The 15,533-nt window shown below is 35.8% G+C and overlaps 1 protein-coding gene across 2 annotated transcripts; it reads right to left on the reverse strand.

Annotated features, from left to right (window-relative positions):
- Window positions 1-2,044: 2,044 nt before the first annotated feature.
- Window positions 2,045-15,017, reverse strand: LOC108914256 (ATP-binding cassette sub-family A member 3-like). Of its 2 annotated transcripts, none has more exons than XM_018720029.2 (22): window positions 14,960-15,017; window positions 8,689-8,995; window positions 8,551-8,583; window positions 8,081-8,305; window positions 7,903-8,030; window positions 7,480-7,757; window positions 7,146-7,389; window positions 6,910-7,089; window positions 6,647-6,856; window positions 6,148-6,593; window positions 5,921-6,086; window positions 5,626-5,843; window positions 5,416-5,573; window positions 5,223-5,335; window positions 4,795-5,147; window positions 4,503-4,742; window positions 4,147-4,423; window positions 3,946-4,071; window positions 3,668-3,889; window positions 2,872-3,609; window positions 2,281-2,726; window positions 2,045-2,225 (listed from the first exon to the last, which is right to left on the reverse strand). In XM_018720029.2, exons 2-22 carry the CDS (start codon window positions 8,988-8,990, stop codon window positions 2,193-2,195), a joined length of 5,136 nt encoding a protein of 1,711 aa, XP_018575545.1. In that variant the 5' UTR covers window positions 8,991-8,995; window positions 14,960-15,017; the 3' UTR covers window positions 2,045-2,192. The 2 variants fall into 2 exon arrangements, with proteins under 2 accessions (XP_018575545.1, XP_018575544.1); XM_018720028.2 differs by lacking the exon at window positions 14,960-15,017 and adding an exon at window positions 12,153-12,313.
- Window positions 15,018-15,533: the final 516 nt, after the last annotated feature.

Raw genomic sequence — 15,533 nt, forward strand, 5'->3', positions numbered from 1 at the left:
AATGTGATAAAACAGAAAACGAAATGTCTATTACCATAAATGTAAATGTTAATATTAATAAGTAATAAATTAAATTTGTTTTATTATAGGTTTATTATACTTTATTCAACTAGTGGATAAAGTATCACTTTAAACGGTTCATATGTGTGGATAAAAGTCCGATTATAAGGTGATTGTGGATCAATAAATTAAGTTCTCTGAAAACATTCCTACAATTGTACCAGAAAGTGATCCAGATACAGATAATGCGGTTGCGTATTGCCCACTTGAGCGGATGAGCGCACGAACGAAGTGGGCAATAGAAAACTTACCGCATTTATCGCACAACATATTATTATGATAACTACAATTTTAAATATTGCAATGTGAATTAAAAGTACGATTATAGATAGATTTTGTAATATTTGCCCAATTTTATTAAATATAAAGGAGGAAAGCGTAAAGTAGGTGCCAAATTGTTATAGTACCGAGGAAGCAAACTCAAACAGTCTGAAACGAAGTGACTGAGCGAGTTAGCAGTCACTGAAAAATTATCTACTTACCACTGTATGACTCGTGGTGCAAACCAGAAACAGAAGCAAGTCAGAGAGCAAGCCGTGGATTGGGCGAGGTTAGGGGTTGAACTGTAACTCTTGCGTCGACACTCCACTGAAAAATGTGCTACCACGAGCAGACTACCAGTTCGAACTGATCTATGATTTGATATATTCGATGTTATTTATATCTTATCGTCCTAATATATTTCAATATTCAATGTGATCAATTTTGTTATCTCATTGTCTCTTGCCAGATAGAAGATTGGGATATTTACGTCATGTTATTATGTGGTTGTTCCATGTAAAAACTGAACAAAAAAAAAATAATACTTTTTGTTGCTCGATTGCATGTGTATTTATAGACGCTGACTATGACAAAACCGTGAATTTACCCCAATTTTATGTCGATTGTGAAATGAAGCGGATGCAAAATTGACATTTCATTTTTTGTCAGGAGCGTAACGAGCTTTTCAGGAGGATATATGAGAATTGTTGCACGTCACTGGTAGCCTTTGTATATTATTTTTGAGATATGGATCTTCAAATAGTTAAGGTTATCTAGACCCTTCAAACAGGGACAGATAAATTCAGTTTATGTTTTTATTCTTATGCATGTGTAAAGTTGCAAAAATGGAATTACGGATAACGAGAAAAGGTGTACTTTTCCTTTTTAGGCATTTACTGGATAATCCCTTGATCCCTACTGAACATCAAAATGAAAATTTTGTAGTAGACGACTGTCAAATAGTTAACAGTTAAACCAAAATCTGCCAATATGCCTCTTGATACTTTTACATACAGGGTCGGAAAGTCCCCATGGTTCAACGGCCGTTACGTGAGAGAATAAGATCCACTTCTTATTTGTGGAAGGGCGAAATGGGCGGTGACTATTAGACGCCTTCATTATAGCCATCTTTCTCTATCGCACGGATTTCTATGACTTTCTTTATCGCTCTTACGCAACGGCCGATGAAACATGGGGACTTTCCGACCCTGTATACATATAAATATAAACAGGTCATACAACAAAAAATACATAGTATATAGGTGAAATAGTAAGCAAAAAAAGCATATATGTAAGTTGTAGGTATCAGAATATAAAATTAATTAAAACAAGAAAAATAAGATGTCACACAAATGAACATGTCCAGTATATCATGCATTTACAAATCAATATATGCATTTTTGAATAACGATACAATTTATACACACATACATACATATTACAATACAAAAAAATACAAACTAATAATCTGGGGGTAAGGACAAACAATTTTTTTTGATATGTTTAACATTACAATTAAATATATCTATAAAAGTGTGCAATAGATCATAACTCCTACACATCTTGTAGAAAGGAGAATAATGTAAAATATTACTGTTGGCTGTTTTTAAGTAGAACGTTTTAAACTTTTCGTTTTGATTTCTGAAGATTTTCCACGGAGCTAACACCATTCTATTTATTAAGATTTTGAAAATAGGAAATAAATATAAATAAAACCCAAGTGTACTAAAGAATAAATATGATATATATTTGGTTCAGTATTAAAACAGTACATTTAAATAAAGTACACACATCACATATATTTTTGTAGTGCTGTAAAGGCACTTTTTACCATTAATTTGTACAATCTAAAGATCGTAAAAATTAATTAGTTAATGCTGTTGTCTGGTAAACGTCAGAAACACCTGTTAAAAATATTACCATGAATACAATCTCCACTTTCTATACCACAGCCCTTACCTGTTCAAGACTGCTCTGCCCTAAGGAGTAGTCTTCTATATTAAGATCCGCCCGTTTCGCCCTCTCCAAGATACCGAACATCTGCGACCAGGGTATCGATTTACTGGTTACGTAGTAGTTCAAGAGCTCCTGGTGCTTCTCCCTAAGTTTGGCTCCGTCGAAATGCGCCTGAATGAACTGCTCCACCGGACCCGTCTCGTACTGCTGGTGGGTGTCGTCCTCCAGCTTCCTCAACTTGATGGTGATGGTGTAACCTTCAGCAAACTTGTTCTTGAGGTGCTGCGTGGAACCTAGACACTTGAACTGACCGTTAACCATGATGGCCAGCCTGGTGCAGAGAGCCTCGCACTCTTCCATGCTGTGGGAGGTCAGGACCACGCACTTGCCGCTGTCGCGGATCTTGCACAGCGCGTTCCACAGGTAGCGCTTCGTCGCCGGGTCCATACCTAGGAACATAATTGAACATTGTTGTTAACAATTTGATGAATAAGAGAAGAATAGCAGCAGAAAAAGTAGATCAACACTGAACAATACAAATAATACTTGGTATACTACAAGCAATTAAGTTTTTGAACTGTTATTTTTCTTTACCTGTGGTGGGTTCATCAAGGTAAATCACAGGTGGATCTCCGATCAAGGAAATCGAGGTACTCAGCTTTCTCTTGTTTCCTCCACTGAGTTCTTTTACTTTCTTGTCCAGGTGCCGCAGGAAATCGAACTCTCTCGCCAGTGTTTCTGCCAGAGCCTTACAATCGCTGTATCGGATCCCTCTTAGCAAAGCGAACATAGTTATAGTCTCCCTAGCAGTCATGTCGTCCAGGAGTGCGTCGAACTGGGGACAATACCCTATAGACTTCTGCACTCGCTTGATTTGATTCTTTATGCTGAATCCGTTTACCCAACCATCTCCGTAAGTGATCCTCACGTCTCCTGTCATCATTTTAAACGTGGTGGTCTTACCGGCACCGTTAACCCCTAGTAAGCCGAAGCACTCATACTCCTGTACACCTAGACACAAAGAGTTTACTGCCAAGAAGTTCTTGTAGTACTTGGTGAGGTCACGAAGGATCAGGGTGTAGTTGTTTAGTAGTTCTTGTTGAGGGGCGTTCCTGATTCTTTGTTTCTCTTCTGCCACGTCTGAGTCTTCCTCTGCTAACTCTATCGGTTTCTTGGGAAAGTATTTTTGCGATACGTAGTAGATTATTCTGGAAAACAGTTCAAATTCGACACATAGAAGAACTAGAAAGAGGACGATGCCTCCGACGAATGAGAACATCAAATTTCTGCCAATACCTGGGGGATCCCATCTGTAGTAACTCTCTTCAACTCCTAGGTAAAAAAATATATTAAAGTAGCAATTTGTTCATCTTATGGTGGCGCCACTTACCCTTGCAGATGTTCGTAAAATAGCTGGTGGAGTTGCTACAGATCCCGTTGATGCATTGAGTGCATAACCTCTTATACGAGTAGAACATAAAACAATTATTGATTCCCGTCGCTAACGAATAGTGAGGTAAGACTAAGAATGCCCAGTGGAGGGCCCGGCCAATGTGCTCCAGGTTGAAACCTGGGCTGGAAAGGACCTGTACCACTAAGAAGGCTGTGACTCCTACAAATAGAAAACAAAATAAGACGTACCATCGCAAAACAATACACCAAATGTACCTGTGAAGGTGCTGAACATCGTCATCCGCGTATAACCTGTCGAGGGAACGTCAAAGAAATACCCCGCAATATACAACATCGGCAAGAATGCCCAGCCGAAGTAGAAGAATATCAAGAACATCCGACCTAAAATTTCAAGGACAATATAATCTGAATATTGAATACAGAAACAATGTTTTATTTTCATTAATTGATCGTTACCTATGTCTTCTACAGTCTTAAATCCATTCTCTTGGAAACAGGTCAAGGTAATCAATACGGCTGCAATTGTCACCAGATAGGTAAACATGTCGCATAACGCTGATGTTAACCAAAAAACTAAGACCTTTGCACCGGAAACAAACTGAAGGTGTTTGGATTTCGAAACGTTCTCTCTTACCACGAAAAGTACGTAGAATGACGAGACGAAGGCCATACTGAATCCTAGGTTGAAGGCTAACTGAAAGCCCATTGATTGACCAGAAAGAAGCTGTTTTACCTAAAACATACTTACATGACAGTTCCTCAACAACTTTCACCTTTCTTGTGTTTTAGGGATGTTGTTATCTTTTATTTACCTGTACTTCTGCGGTATATGGCATAGGATGATTCGTAAATTTGATGGAGCAGTCATCACATTCTAACATTTGTCTGAACATGGCATTTAGAGCCAGGCTCAAGGAGATAGCCGGAGAATGATAAGGATCATTGTTGAACCAGGCTGTTATATGTGGAATTTTCGTCCCTCCTGTTTCGATATCGCCGAAAGATGCACCCACAATGTAGTTCAATCGAACTCGAACTGACGCCTCTGCTGTCTATAAAGAAACTAATATTCAAAAGTGATACATAATTATGCCAAGAACTTACCAGACTCAACATTCTATCAGTTATATTGTCTATCACTTCGAAATCATAACTTAAGTCCTTCAAAATGTCCAAGTACGTTTTTGTGTATGTAGAATTTGGATTATCTTCTACCACGGTAACTGGGTTCTTAAATCGGGTCAGGTCAATACCTAGCGCTGGTAAATCTCCCGTCCTCTTCTGGTTCCGTGCCACTACCATCGCGATGATAAGGAAGAGAACAGGCATCATTATTTGGATTATGAGCAGGATCCAGGAGCGGAATGTAGATAGGAACTTTTTCATTAACATGGCTAGGAATTGGTTAATCAAGAGCTTTAATCCGTCTTCGTAAGAGGGATGCGTACCAACATTAACTGGAATTGGAAATTACCAAAGTTAGTAGTTTTGATATGCGCAGAAAGCTTTCTGATTTGTATCAAGATTCTTACTTTTTGTATCCCCGCTTGTCGCGCGACCATTTGCAGAAATATTGCCATTTTGTAAGATGGCTGTTTCCGGATTATCGAAATCACCATTTTCCATACCACGGTCAGCACCAACCCTGATAATGAGGGACACATTTTTTCATTATAGTAATCTGAAGCTAAATTTATTATTATTATTTTTTGATTAGTTGCTTACTTCATAAATACTTCTTCCAATGTTGTAAGAGAAATTCCATAACTGCGAATTTCCAACCTTTCGGAATGCTCTTCTAAGTCTTTCAGCATCGGTTCGAACTGAGATGATTGACTTTCCGACAGTAAGTACGTCAGTTCCGATCCAATATTACTGTGTATCTACAAGGAAGTTAAATAAGAGAAAAGTAAGGAAGGATGGTAAAATAGGTACCTCAATGCCTGGTATATGGTTTTGTAACAACTGAGTTACTTCTGAAGGTTCACAATCTCTAGATTTGTCCAAAATGAGGCTGTATCCCGCTCCATACTTCTTTTTCAGGAAGAAACTAGATCCGCAACACTGCAGCTCTCCACCTGCCATTATCGCAATCCTGTCACCAAGGAGGTCAGCTTCGTCCATGAAGTGAGTGGTTAGAAGCATTGTACGACCTAAAACAAAAATATGCGCTTTATTAAACAGATAAAAGTCGTGGTTAATAAAGATGTTAATGAAAAATCAAACTTACCTTCCTTTTGATTCTGAAGAAGATCCCATAGAGCTCTTCTAGCAGAAGGATCCATACCAGCTGTGGGCTCGTCTAACATTACTACTTTAGAATTTCCACACAAGGCCATTCCGACACACAATTTTCTCTTCATCCCCCCTGAAAGTGTCGCTGATTTGGCATTTCTCTGGAATATATTTTGTAACGTAAAGAGAACCAAGAATCACGGCATAAAAATAACAAACTACCTTGTCCTCCAGCTCCAGCAACTGAACGTATTTGTTTATCTCATCCGGAATGTACTTCCGTTGAAGACCTTTCAGCTTGCTAAAAAAGTACAGGTGCTCCGCAACAGTCAGCTCGTCGAAGATAATGTTGTGCTGGGGGCACAGTCCCAAGCTGCTTCTCACCCCACCCATATCAGTCCGAATGTCGTAACCGTTGACCTTGGCTGTACCAGAGGTAGGGGTTATCATTCCGGTCAACATGGACATGGTGGTTGTCTTCCCTGCACCGTTATGACCCAACAGGACTGTTATTTGATCTTCAAACATATTGACAGATAGTCGTTGAACAGCTGCCTTGTTATTGAACACTTTCCGCAGGTTTTTTATTTCGATACCAACGCGTAGATGTCGCGGTTCTTCCTCGAAGAATTCTCCTTCGTTGACTTTTGCACTCAGATCTTCCACTCCTAAAAAAAAATCAGTTAATAATATATAGTACAGTAAATAAAACCCGACTAACTTGTTAAACTAGAGGGGCCGCACCAAAAGCTGGATGTGAATAAAAAGTACCAGGGCTGCGGCACCCCGTAATCCCCAGGAAACACTGCCTCGACGTATAAAGCAATAATTAAATAAATGAAAGTGTCAACAGTTAACATGATCAAGATTAACCCCAAGGTTAGCTTATCGTCTGGATTGTTGGGGGTAAATATGTTGCTCCATTGGACACCTGAAATAATATATTTTTTCAAATTTGTGCTCAGGTTGGTTGTGGCGTTTCACCTTCTCCAGTTCCTTCATACATTAGCATCACCTGGAAGCCGAAAGCCATGGCGCTGTTGGAACCCAAAGACGCGAATAACTTCGACGACAGGCTCAAACTATCGTACGTTTGCTGCATAAACAAGTAAGGGGCGTAGGATACAAACCAAGCTAACCCAGCTATGGTGGCAGCGGTGTTAGCTAGGGAACAAAATTACGTTAAACAGCCGGTTTTTGCTTGCTTGGTAAAAGCTTACCTTTGGAGAAGAAGACGCTGATGGCAAAGCAGAAGGTGATGATGGAGCAGATATAGAAGAAGAAAAAGAAGAGCATCACAGAGGGATCCGCGTAAGTGAAGACAGTGTAGTCTGTGTTAGGATACCATTTGACTTTCAGTAGAATTACTATCAGTACCGCTGAAATGAAGAGGAAAATGAAAGATTTCATGAACCAAGCGGTCCAGTGCAACCAGTTGGGTAGTCCCATTATCTTCATAGACTCCTAAAAACGTACGGTATATTTTTCTATCAACAGCAATTTGAAAACAGTCTGTAAACTACCAAAAAATCATTCAAAAATCCTCATTCTAACCTTGAGCTGTTTTTCTTTTTCGGTAGTAATGGATTTAACTGTATTGATGCACGTATAGACAAAGCTCAACATCATTATTATACCCAGCATAGATTTCAAAGGGGTCAGCAAAATGTCTTCAGACCATTCCGGATATGGGTACCTCCTCATACTGATTACGGGAGGTGTGTTTTCTAGTAACCAGAATGGATTCTCTTCCAACGAAATGCCCTTTCTCGCCAATATCAGGGAGAGAGTTAAAAAGTGCTGAACAGCCAAAAATCCCTCGCCATAGTAGCCTGAAAATGTTATTAATAGTATCTCTCTTGAATATATTAATCCCCAGAATTAATTTATGTAATAGATTATTATCACATAGATAGATAGATTTATCTCAGAGTAAATATTCCTTTGATAACAAAATTATTGTGATTTCGGTCTTACTTGGTGCAGCGCCAGTGGTTAATACGTATTGCCGTGGTCCCGGTGTTTGAAAGACGGGAAAAATGAGATTAGTTCTCCAATTATTTATCCTAAATTCGTCTAATTGGAGTCTGGTTTCTCCTGGAAACCTACAATTCAAATGTTACCACATTAAATTATAAAATTTTGTTCTAGTTACCTTATAGAAACCTTAAAATTTTTAATCGTGCTTAAATTTGTAACACCTTTATAACTATCATCGAATTCAATACCAGCAAAGGTCATGTTGGTAGCGTTGAGCTGGAAATAGTCATTGAGAGCATTGGAATCCTCTATTTCTACAACTTCTCCAAAGGCTAATTTGAAAATGTTCATGGCCTTTTCCAGAGCTTCGCTTCTCGGAGAGTAGACCAAAGAAAAATTTCTGCAAACGAAAATTCTGAACACCCGACAATAGTCTTTTGTCGTAGTAAGAACAATAGTAAGTCAAGCTTATGCATGAAAAGACCTCTAAAAAAAATTGGATGAAATGTCTCTTACAGGCATAATCACAAAGATTACAGAACATGGATAAGATTCGATGCTGGGGGTTCAGCTCATTAGTTTGGAAGTTATGAATAGAAAAATTGTAGAAGTAAAATCAACATGAATGTTATAATTTATTATTACCCAAAATCCATCCCTAGACTGCTGTTACTGCTTCTGAAAATAAAAATGAAGCTGCAAAAACAAATTTTAACAATACTGCAAGTATTTGTGCAATATTTTAAGACAATATCTGTTAACAACCTGTTAATTATTTATTACCTTCCTCCCATCTGACTCAAAACTCTGAAACTATGTAGATTCAATTGTTCAAGTTCAAGCGTATTACCAGGATTGCACATCATATTCAAAACGCTGGCGCTGTCGTACATAGGAATGGTGCAAAAGGGCTTGAAAATCACCGCTTCGTGTAGTTCTGGATCCACCAATCTCCTGATGACAACCAAGAGTAGGGAGAACAACACTGGAACCACTATTTCTACCAACGTTTGGACAGGTCGGCGGTACTGGAGCAACCAGTTTTTCCACATGAGGAGGAGGAATTTGTCGAGCTTATCACCCATCCTAGCTGCAGAAGCAAGATAGAGCAAGTCAACGAAAAGAAGTGGGGTAATAAGAGAATTATAACTGATGATATTTCAGAGACAGATTGCAGGTTTAGGTGTATGGAGATTAGTGACACCTCTTGGACTAGGATAGTTTTAAATATATGCATCACACAGCATTTAGTGTAATTAAAATCAATCCAACGATTAATGAGATCGGGGCCATTTTGTAAATCCAACGGTGATGAGAAGTCGTCAGTACAGAGAAGCGACTCAAATGCATAGTTCTTTGTAAGGCTCGATACATAAACGATAAATAAGATGAGCACTCAACTCTGGGGCACACCGCTTAAAACGTCTTTTTTCTCATAGTAACAGTCACCAACCCGTAATGTAAATTGTGAAAAATATGCTCTGTACAGAGAATTTGCATTTAAAATATGCTTTCCTGGGTGACGTTATATAAAATGTTCGAAGAAGAAAATAAAAATGTTTTATAGCTGTTTTATTTGCATCAATGTCTTATATCAATGCCAAGAAAAACATAAACATAAGAAAATGAAGCGATTGTGGGTAGTTCGTTATAAGATTAAAAAATTTGTTGAGCATCCACACAAAAAATGATCAAATAAACTATTTCATAACGAAAATAAATATAATTATATTTCAAGTGATTCATTATCTTAGTACTGTTAAGAACGTTTACTATTTTCGAATGATTCATTTATAGTTATTTCTGCTGATGAATTAATAAAATTAATTATCGAAGATATAGATAATAAAATTGAGATTGTCCCATTAAAGACTGATATTATGTACCTTTACAAGTTTCAATCCAAATTATGTCACGTTTTATTGAAAGCCATACTACTGAGCTTCTTTTGAAATATAGGTAATTTTAATATGATTCTAGATTTAACAGACATATAACAATTTCTTTGTTCATTAATAAACCAGTGCATTTTATGTGATTTGTGATACGATTCCTTTGCTTCAGCATAATTTTAGCTTGCCATTGAAATTATTGCACAATTTTAAGATAATTTTCATTTTTTCCATGTAATTCCCATCATAATTCATCATGAAATATGTTTTTAAAAAGCATTTATATTTTTAATATTTTCTTGTTATTTTTAGAACACAATACAGGGTGATTTAGTAATAATATCATTATCATTAATTTTAAGGAAAAAATGAGTATAATGCAAATACGCGATTACAATAACGCAGGCCCACAAACAGAAATCGAAAAGTCCTTTTCCCAGACTGCTATCGAAATAAATGAAATAGATCCTTGAGTTTGGAAACCGATATTAAGAAAACATAAGGGCGAAAAAATGAAATTGAAATTTGGATCATATATAGCCTCGCTATTGCTCTATTGTGTACTAAAATTTTAGTTAGTTTCGTTATCCTATTTTTTAGTTATTAATGAAAATGTTGAAAAAACCACGGTTTTCTGCCTACCAAATTGATACCTCTCACTTTAACTCGTCTTAGTTCTTTTGTCAATAGATAAAAAATTTCCAAATTTTTACTGACGATAAGTGGAACTATTGTCTTTAGTACTGTGAAGGTCAATTGTGCCAAAAGTTCTTCTTTTTTTTATTTTTAAGCAAAACAGAAGGAAGTTCTATCTCTGCAAATATTGCATTCTTTAAAAAACGAAAAAACTGACACAGGCAGTAGATAACACTGTAAACAACAATCTGAAAAAATTTGTTAAAATAATGCAGTTATTCGGACGTAAAATTTTTCCCTCTCTCAAAATCCGGGGTCAAAAGAATTGTATCTTCGAGTTAATGTGTTTGACCTTCATTTGACCTTGATCTAGACGTGATGGGGTCATATGGACGGGATCGTGATCAGCGACCCCAAAAACAGAGAGGTCATCTAGTCTGGGAAAAAGGACTTTTCGATTTCCGTTTGTGGCCCTGTGTGTAATTTTACGATGTACCGCTGACCGCTGACCCACAAAGTTTTATCGAGAGTGAATTTTGACCTACCGTATTATTCGGTCATTAGCCTAGTTTTTACTGCGTTTTTCATACGTAGTGAACGACAAGTAGTAAACAGATCTTTTGATGAATTAATAAGATATTTTTTTTAAGTTAAAATATGAACAAGTATTACCTATTATCTGTTAATAAAAACAAATGTGTAAAGATAATAATTGCTTTCGAATGTTAGGTTACGATTTTCTGTCTTTATTAGGCCGAATAGGTGGTTAAAACTAATGACATTGTGACTGATTCACCCTGTATATTTTAAACCACCAAAGATCATTATCAAAAAACGATTGGCATTATCTTGTAACATCGTTATTGTGCATACGTAAGGATAGTGTAATTTATTGGTATTTTTGTAAAATGCCAATATAGACACGACCATTAAATATTCTAGTTGAGCACGTGTTCTTATGTTTCGATATTGATTAATAATTTCCTGTTTTATCGCATCTATATACCTTTATGTCAACCATAAACGTGTCGACTCGATTTTTATTTTATTTATATGTCGTTAGCTCCGCTCTAAAGAAGCTAATGTCGATATCAGTGGTTCTACCTCGCTAATGAAACAATAAAACGTTTTACGTGTGTTAGCGTATAAAACGTGTTTTTATCAGCGTACATACAGGGAGTTTAAATTTTGTGAGAATTAGCCAGCTGACAATATAGAAATAAAGATGTTTTGTTGTTGTTTCAGTCTTACAATGTATAATAATTAAAAAAATATATATGTACCTAAAAAATGCATAACTCTTACTCAACAATTTTGCAGCTGCAGCAAATAAATTTTAATATTTTATATACAGGGTGTCTCCTGTAGTATTACGAAAAACTATAAGTGGATTGGAGTTACAAGTAATAGTACACTGAAACATTAAAAACATAAAAGAGTTGATCTTCCGCGAAACCTACGCTCCTGGAAAAAGTATAGAAAAAGCAACACAATGGATGTACAAATATGTTCGTACTTTTAACACCAGGAAGTCGCTATACAGAGTGAAACATAGTTAGGTGTAAAAAAATTAACCGAAACATCTCGATAAAGCAAAATAATTAGACTCATCCTGTTCCGTTTCACCTTTGATTTCCATAACACGACCTTGATTGACTATCTATGTGAACAATGGTCGGTAACAAAGTTGTAAATAAATTATTAGTTGGATCGTCTCACCTTTCCAGCTAGACTTTTCGTATCGAACGCCATCTCCGATAAAGGTGTAAGAACAGTTTTGTGCGGACATTATTTCAATTCGCTGAATCTGGATTGCCGGCGAAATAAAATGGAGAATTACGTCAAAGCATTTTACCGAGGTTAGCATTTGAACTGAATGAATTTGAGCGTGAAGCATGGAATAACTGGTTATGCTTTGTCTGCTTAGTCAGGGAGGTCGCTAGCAATGGGTCTGGGGTTTTCTGCTACAATGCTTGTGAAATGTTAACTCATTCTCCAAACGCGGATAATACAGGATGACACTTCAGTGGCGTAGCGGAAACGTCTTTGCAAAATTTCAACGTAAACTCTGTTCGTTGATTTAAAGACTGGTGAGATATCAATTGTTTAACTTGCAATTTTAAAATAAGGAAATTAAACTTACAGAGGAAAGATCTTAATTCGAAGAAGAAAATTCGGAAATAATTTTGAAGTTTCAGAAATTTTTACTTTTATTTTAAATAAATGCATTAATCTTGTAAACTAAAGTTGCTAAATGTGAGGTAAATCTTTGATCTAAGGTTAACCATTTTACTGAAGAAAAGGAACTGGATATATGATCATATTTTCGTAACCCCCAAGAGAGTCGTACACAACAATTTTGAATTCTCTGAAGAGTAGCTTTATCTCTTGATAACAAAGCTGGCCAATATACTACATCACAATATGCTAAATGTGAGAGAATGAGGAGTCACATAAGCATTTTTAGGATACATTGACTTTTTTGTTAAATAAGTCACATGATTATCAAACCGCAGTCTATCATCAATGCGTAAGCTTAAACTCTTAACTTGTTTTACAAACGTTAATACCTTATTACACAAAATAATATTGAAATTGGGGACTTTTATAATATTTTCAGACTTATGTCCACTATTTTCAATTAATAATAGCTTGTGAGCTCGCGCGACCATTGTTATTGAATCTAAATCTTCATTGATATATTCCGAAGCTAAAAGTGTATTAGATAAGTGAAAAGAAAAATATAGTTGAGTATCATCAGAGTACTGATGCATTTTACAATGTTTCAAATAGGAGGCGAAGTCAGCAGTATATATATATAATGAAATCAGCCCAAATATACTACCTTGAGGTACGCCCTTATTCAGTATTTTATAAAATGAAAATTTATTATTTAGAAAAACTGTCTGGCGTCTACCATAAAGATAATGTTGAAAAAATGAAATAGCAACTGGATTTAGTCGAAAATGTTTGAGTTTTTGTAAAAGAATTTTATGATTTAATGTGTCAAATGCTTTGCTGAAGTCGAGCAAAATTAGGCATGTGTTTGTTATTATCATTTGCAAAAAAAATTTCATGTGGTGGTACTATGTTTTTCTCTAAAACCCGACTCAGTTAAGGGCAATATCTCTTTCTTTAATAAACAACTACTTAACTGCGAGCACACAACTTTATCCAGAACTAGATATAGTTGGGAGTATACTTATCGGACGAAATTGGATAATATCTTGAGGGTTATTAACTTTAGGTACCTAAAGGTAATATGTTACCATCTTTCCAAACAGATGGAAATGTCCCTGTCTTTAGACATGTATTAATGATGAATGTAATATGTGGTATTAAGTATCGCCTAACTATATTAAGAAGCCTTAGATTAATATTGTCAGAGCCTTTAGCTTGAGTTTTGATAGTACTTATTACTCTATTTACCTCCTCAGTTGTTACTTCAGAAAACGAAAAACCCATCATCAGGAAATATTGTATTGTACTTATCTACAACTGCATCCGTAAATTGATCATGAATTAAAGTTTGGGGAATGTTATTGATAAGAAATTCATTAAATTACTTAGTTTAGTTTAATTTTTTTAAAGTTCTCCAGAAGGTGTCTGGTTCTTGTTTAAATTTATAAGTTAAATTAGATTTGATGGCATTATTAACAAAATTACGCATTTCTTTATATTCATTAAACGATTCCTGAGTAAGAGCAGATTTATTCTTTTATATGCATCATTTTTAAGTTTAATTATCAATTTTAGATTAGGTGTTAACCAAGGAGCGGATGCTTTAGTAATTCTTACCGTTTTCTCAGGTGCATGAAAATTAAAAACGTTAACGATATTTTCATTCCAAAAATTTATCATATCTACACTATCGAGCGAAAATATAAAATCCTAGTTAACAGAGAGTAAATCTCTTAAAAAGCTGTAATTGAAATGAGAAAAATCACGGTAGTAACAATCTTAGGAACAATTTTGGCTTTTTTAGCTGAATGGTATATTTAATTAAATAAACAACCATGGAACAAGTAGTTTTCCCATTACCAGAAAAAAAAATTGAGAAAAGTATTTTTAAAAATTTTAATTAGTAGTGTTTTAGTCGCATAATGAAATGCATATTACATACTTAGTTTTCTATAGACATGTCTTTTTGGGAAATAATGATAAAACATATCTAATGAAAAGCAGATATAAAAAAGTTAAAGTCCTGTAATTTTGTGTATAATAAAACAAGCAATGTTTTGCAAACATACTGGATCTTAATATATAAATTTAAGATTTGAAAAAAATTATCGACCGAAGTACCTGAATAAACTACTGTATATATGTGATTATTTTTCTCACCCAATATTACACCGACGTGTTTTGATACACTTTACGCGAATAAATTAGTCTCTGTATTGGTCTGAAATGTTTAGAGTTCGAAGGTTAATCGCTGTGACCTTGACACTGAAACAGAAACGACCTTGGGCCGAATGGGACATCATGCTATTCAAAGTGCTGGAATGATTATTGAAAAGTCTGCTTACCACTTGTGACCTATGACATGAATCTACAAGGGAATCGTAGCTAAAAACAAAACACGCGCGTGTCGGGGATGGTTAGGAACTGAAATAGAATTCGCCTGAAACGCGTGCGTCGGTAGTCTACTGAAAAACATCGCACGGCGACAAATCGTTAACTTCATTGATCGAATATTTGATATTTTCCAGTGTTTTGGATGGTACCCTCAATATTATATTAGGTCAATTTTATTACCGGTTGGACTGACCGAAAAGCCATCAATCGAAGAGTTTAAAAATTTTGTTCGTTTTATTATAAATACTTCAAATCGTTGAAATAATGCGTTTCTACGATGAGTAACACAGTCTAACCACCACAATTTATGTTTTCGGGGTCGCTGAAACCAATTCTGATATCAATATAACTTCAACTAGTCAGAGTTTGTGTGCGCCCACCATATTTTTATGTTTTTTTTTCCAAAGGAGCAATTAATATGATAAAAGGTATGTTCCATATAAAAAGAGCAAATTCTTTTTAGAAATTCTGCATATTATACCAAAGAAAAGGTAATACAGACTTATGTCGTAGCCATGATAACGG

This window comes from Anoplophora glabripennis, unplaced genomic scaffold, assembly GCF_000390285.2.
Source record: "Anoplophora glabripennis isolate ALB-LARVAE unplaced genomic scaffold, Agla_2.0 scaffold136, whole genome shotgun sequence".
NCBI lineage: Eukaryota > Metazoa > Arthropoda > Insecta > Coleoptera > Cerambycidae > Anoplophora > Anoplophora glabripennis.

Excerpts from the sequence above, each read along its gene's own strand:
- LOC108914256 (XM_018720028.2), bottom strand. The coding sequence starts at position 12,300 with ATGCTAACCTCGGTAAAATGCTTTGACGTAATTCTCCATTTTATTTCG. Across the intron at positions 6,087-6,147 it reads TGCTGGAGCTGGAGGACAAG|AGAAATGCCAAATCAGCGAC; the intron begins GTAGTTTGTTAT and ends AATATATTCCAG. Across the intron at positions 5,148-5,222 it reads GACAAGCGGGGATACAAAAA|TTAATGTTGGTACGCATCCC; the intron begins GTAAGAATCTTG and ends TTCCAATTCCAG.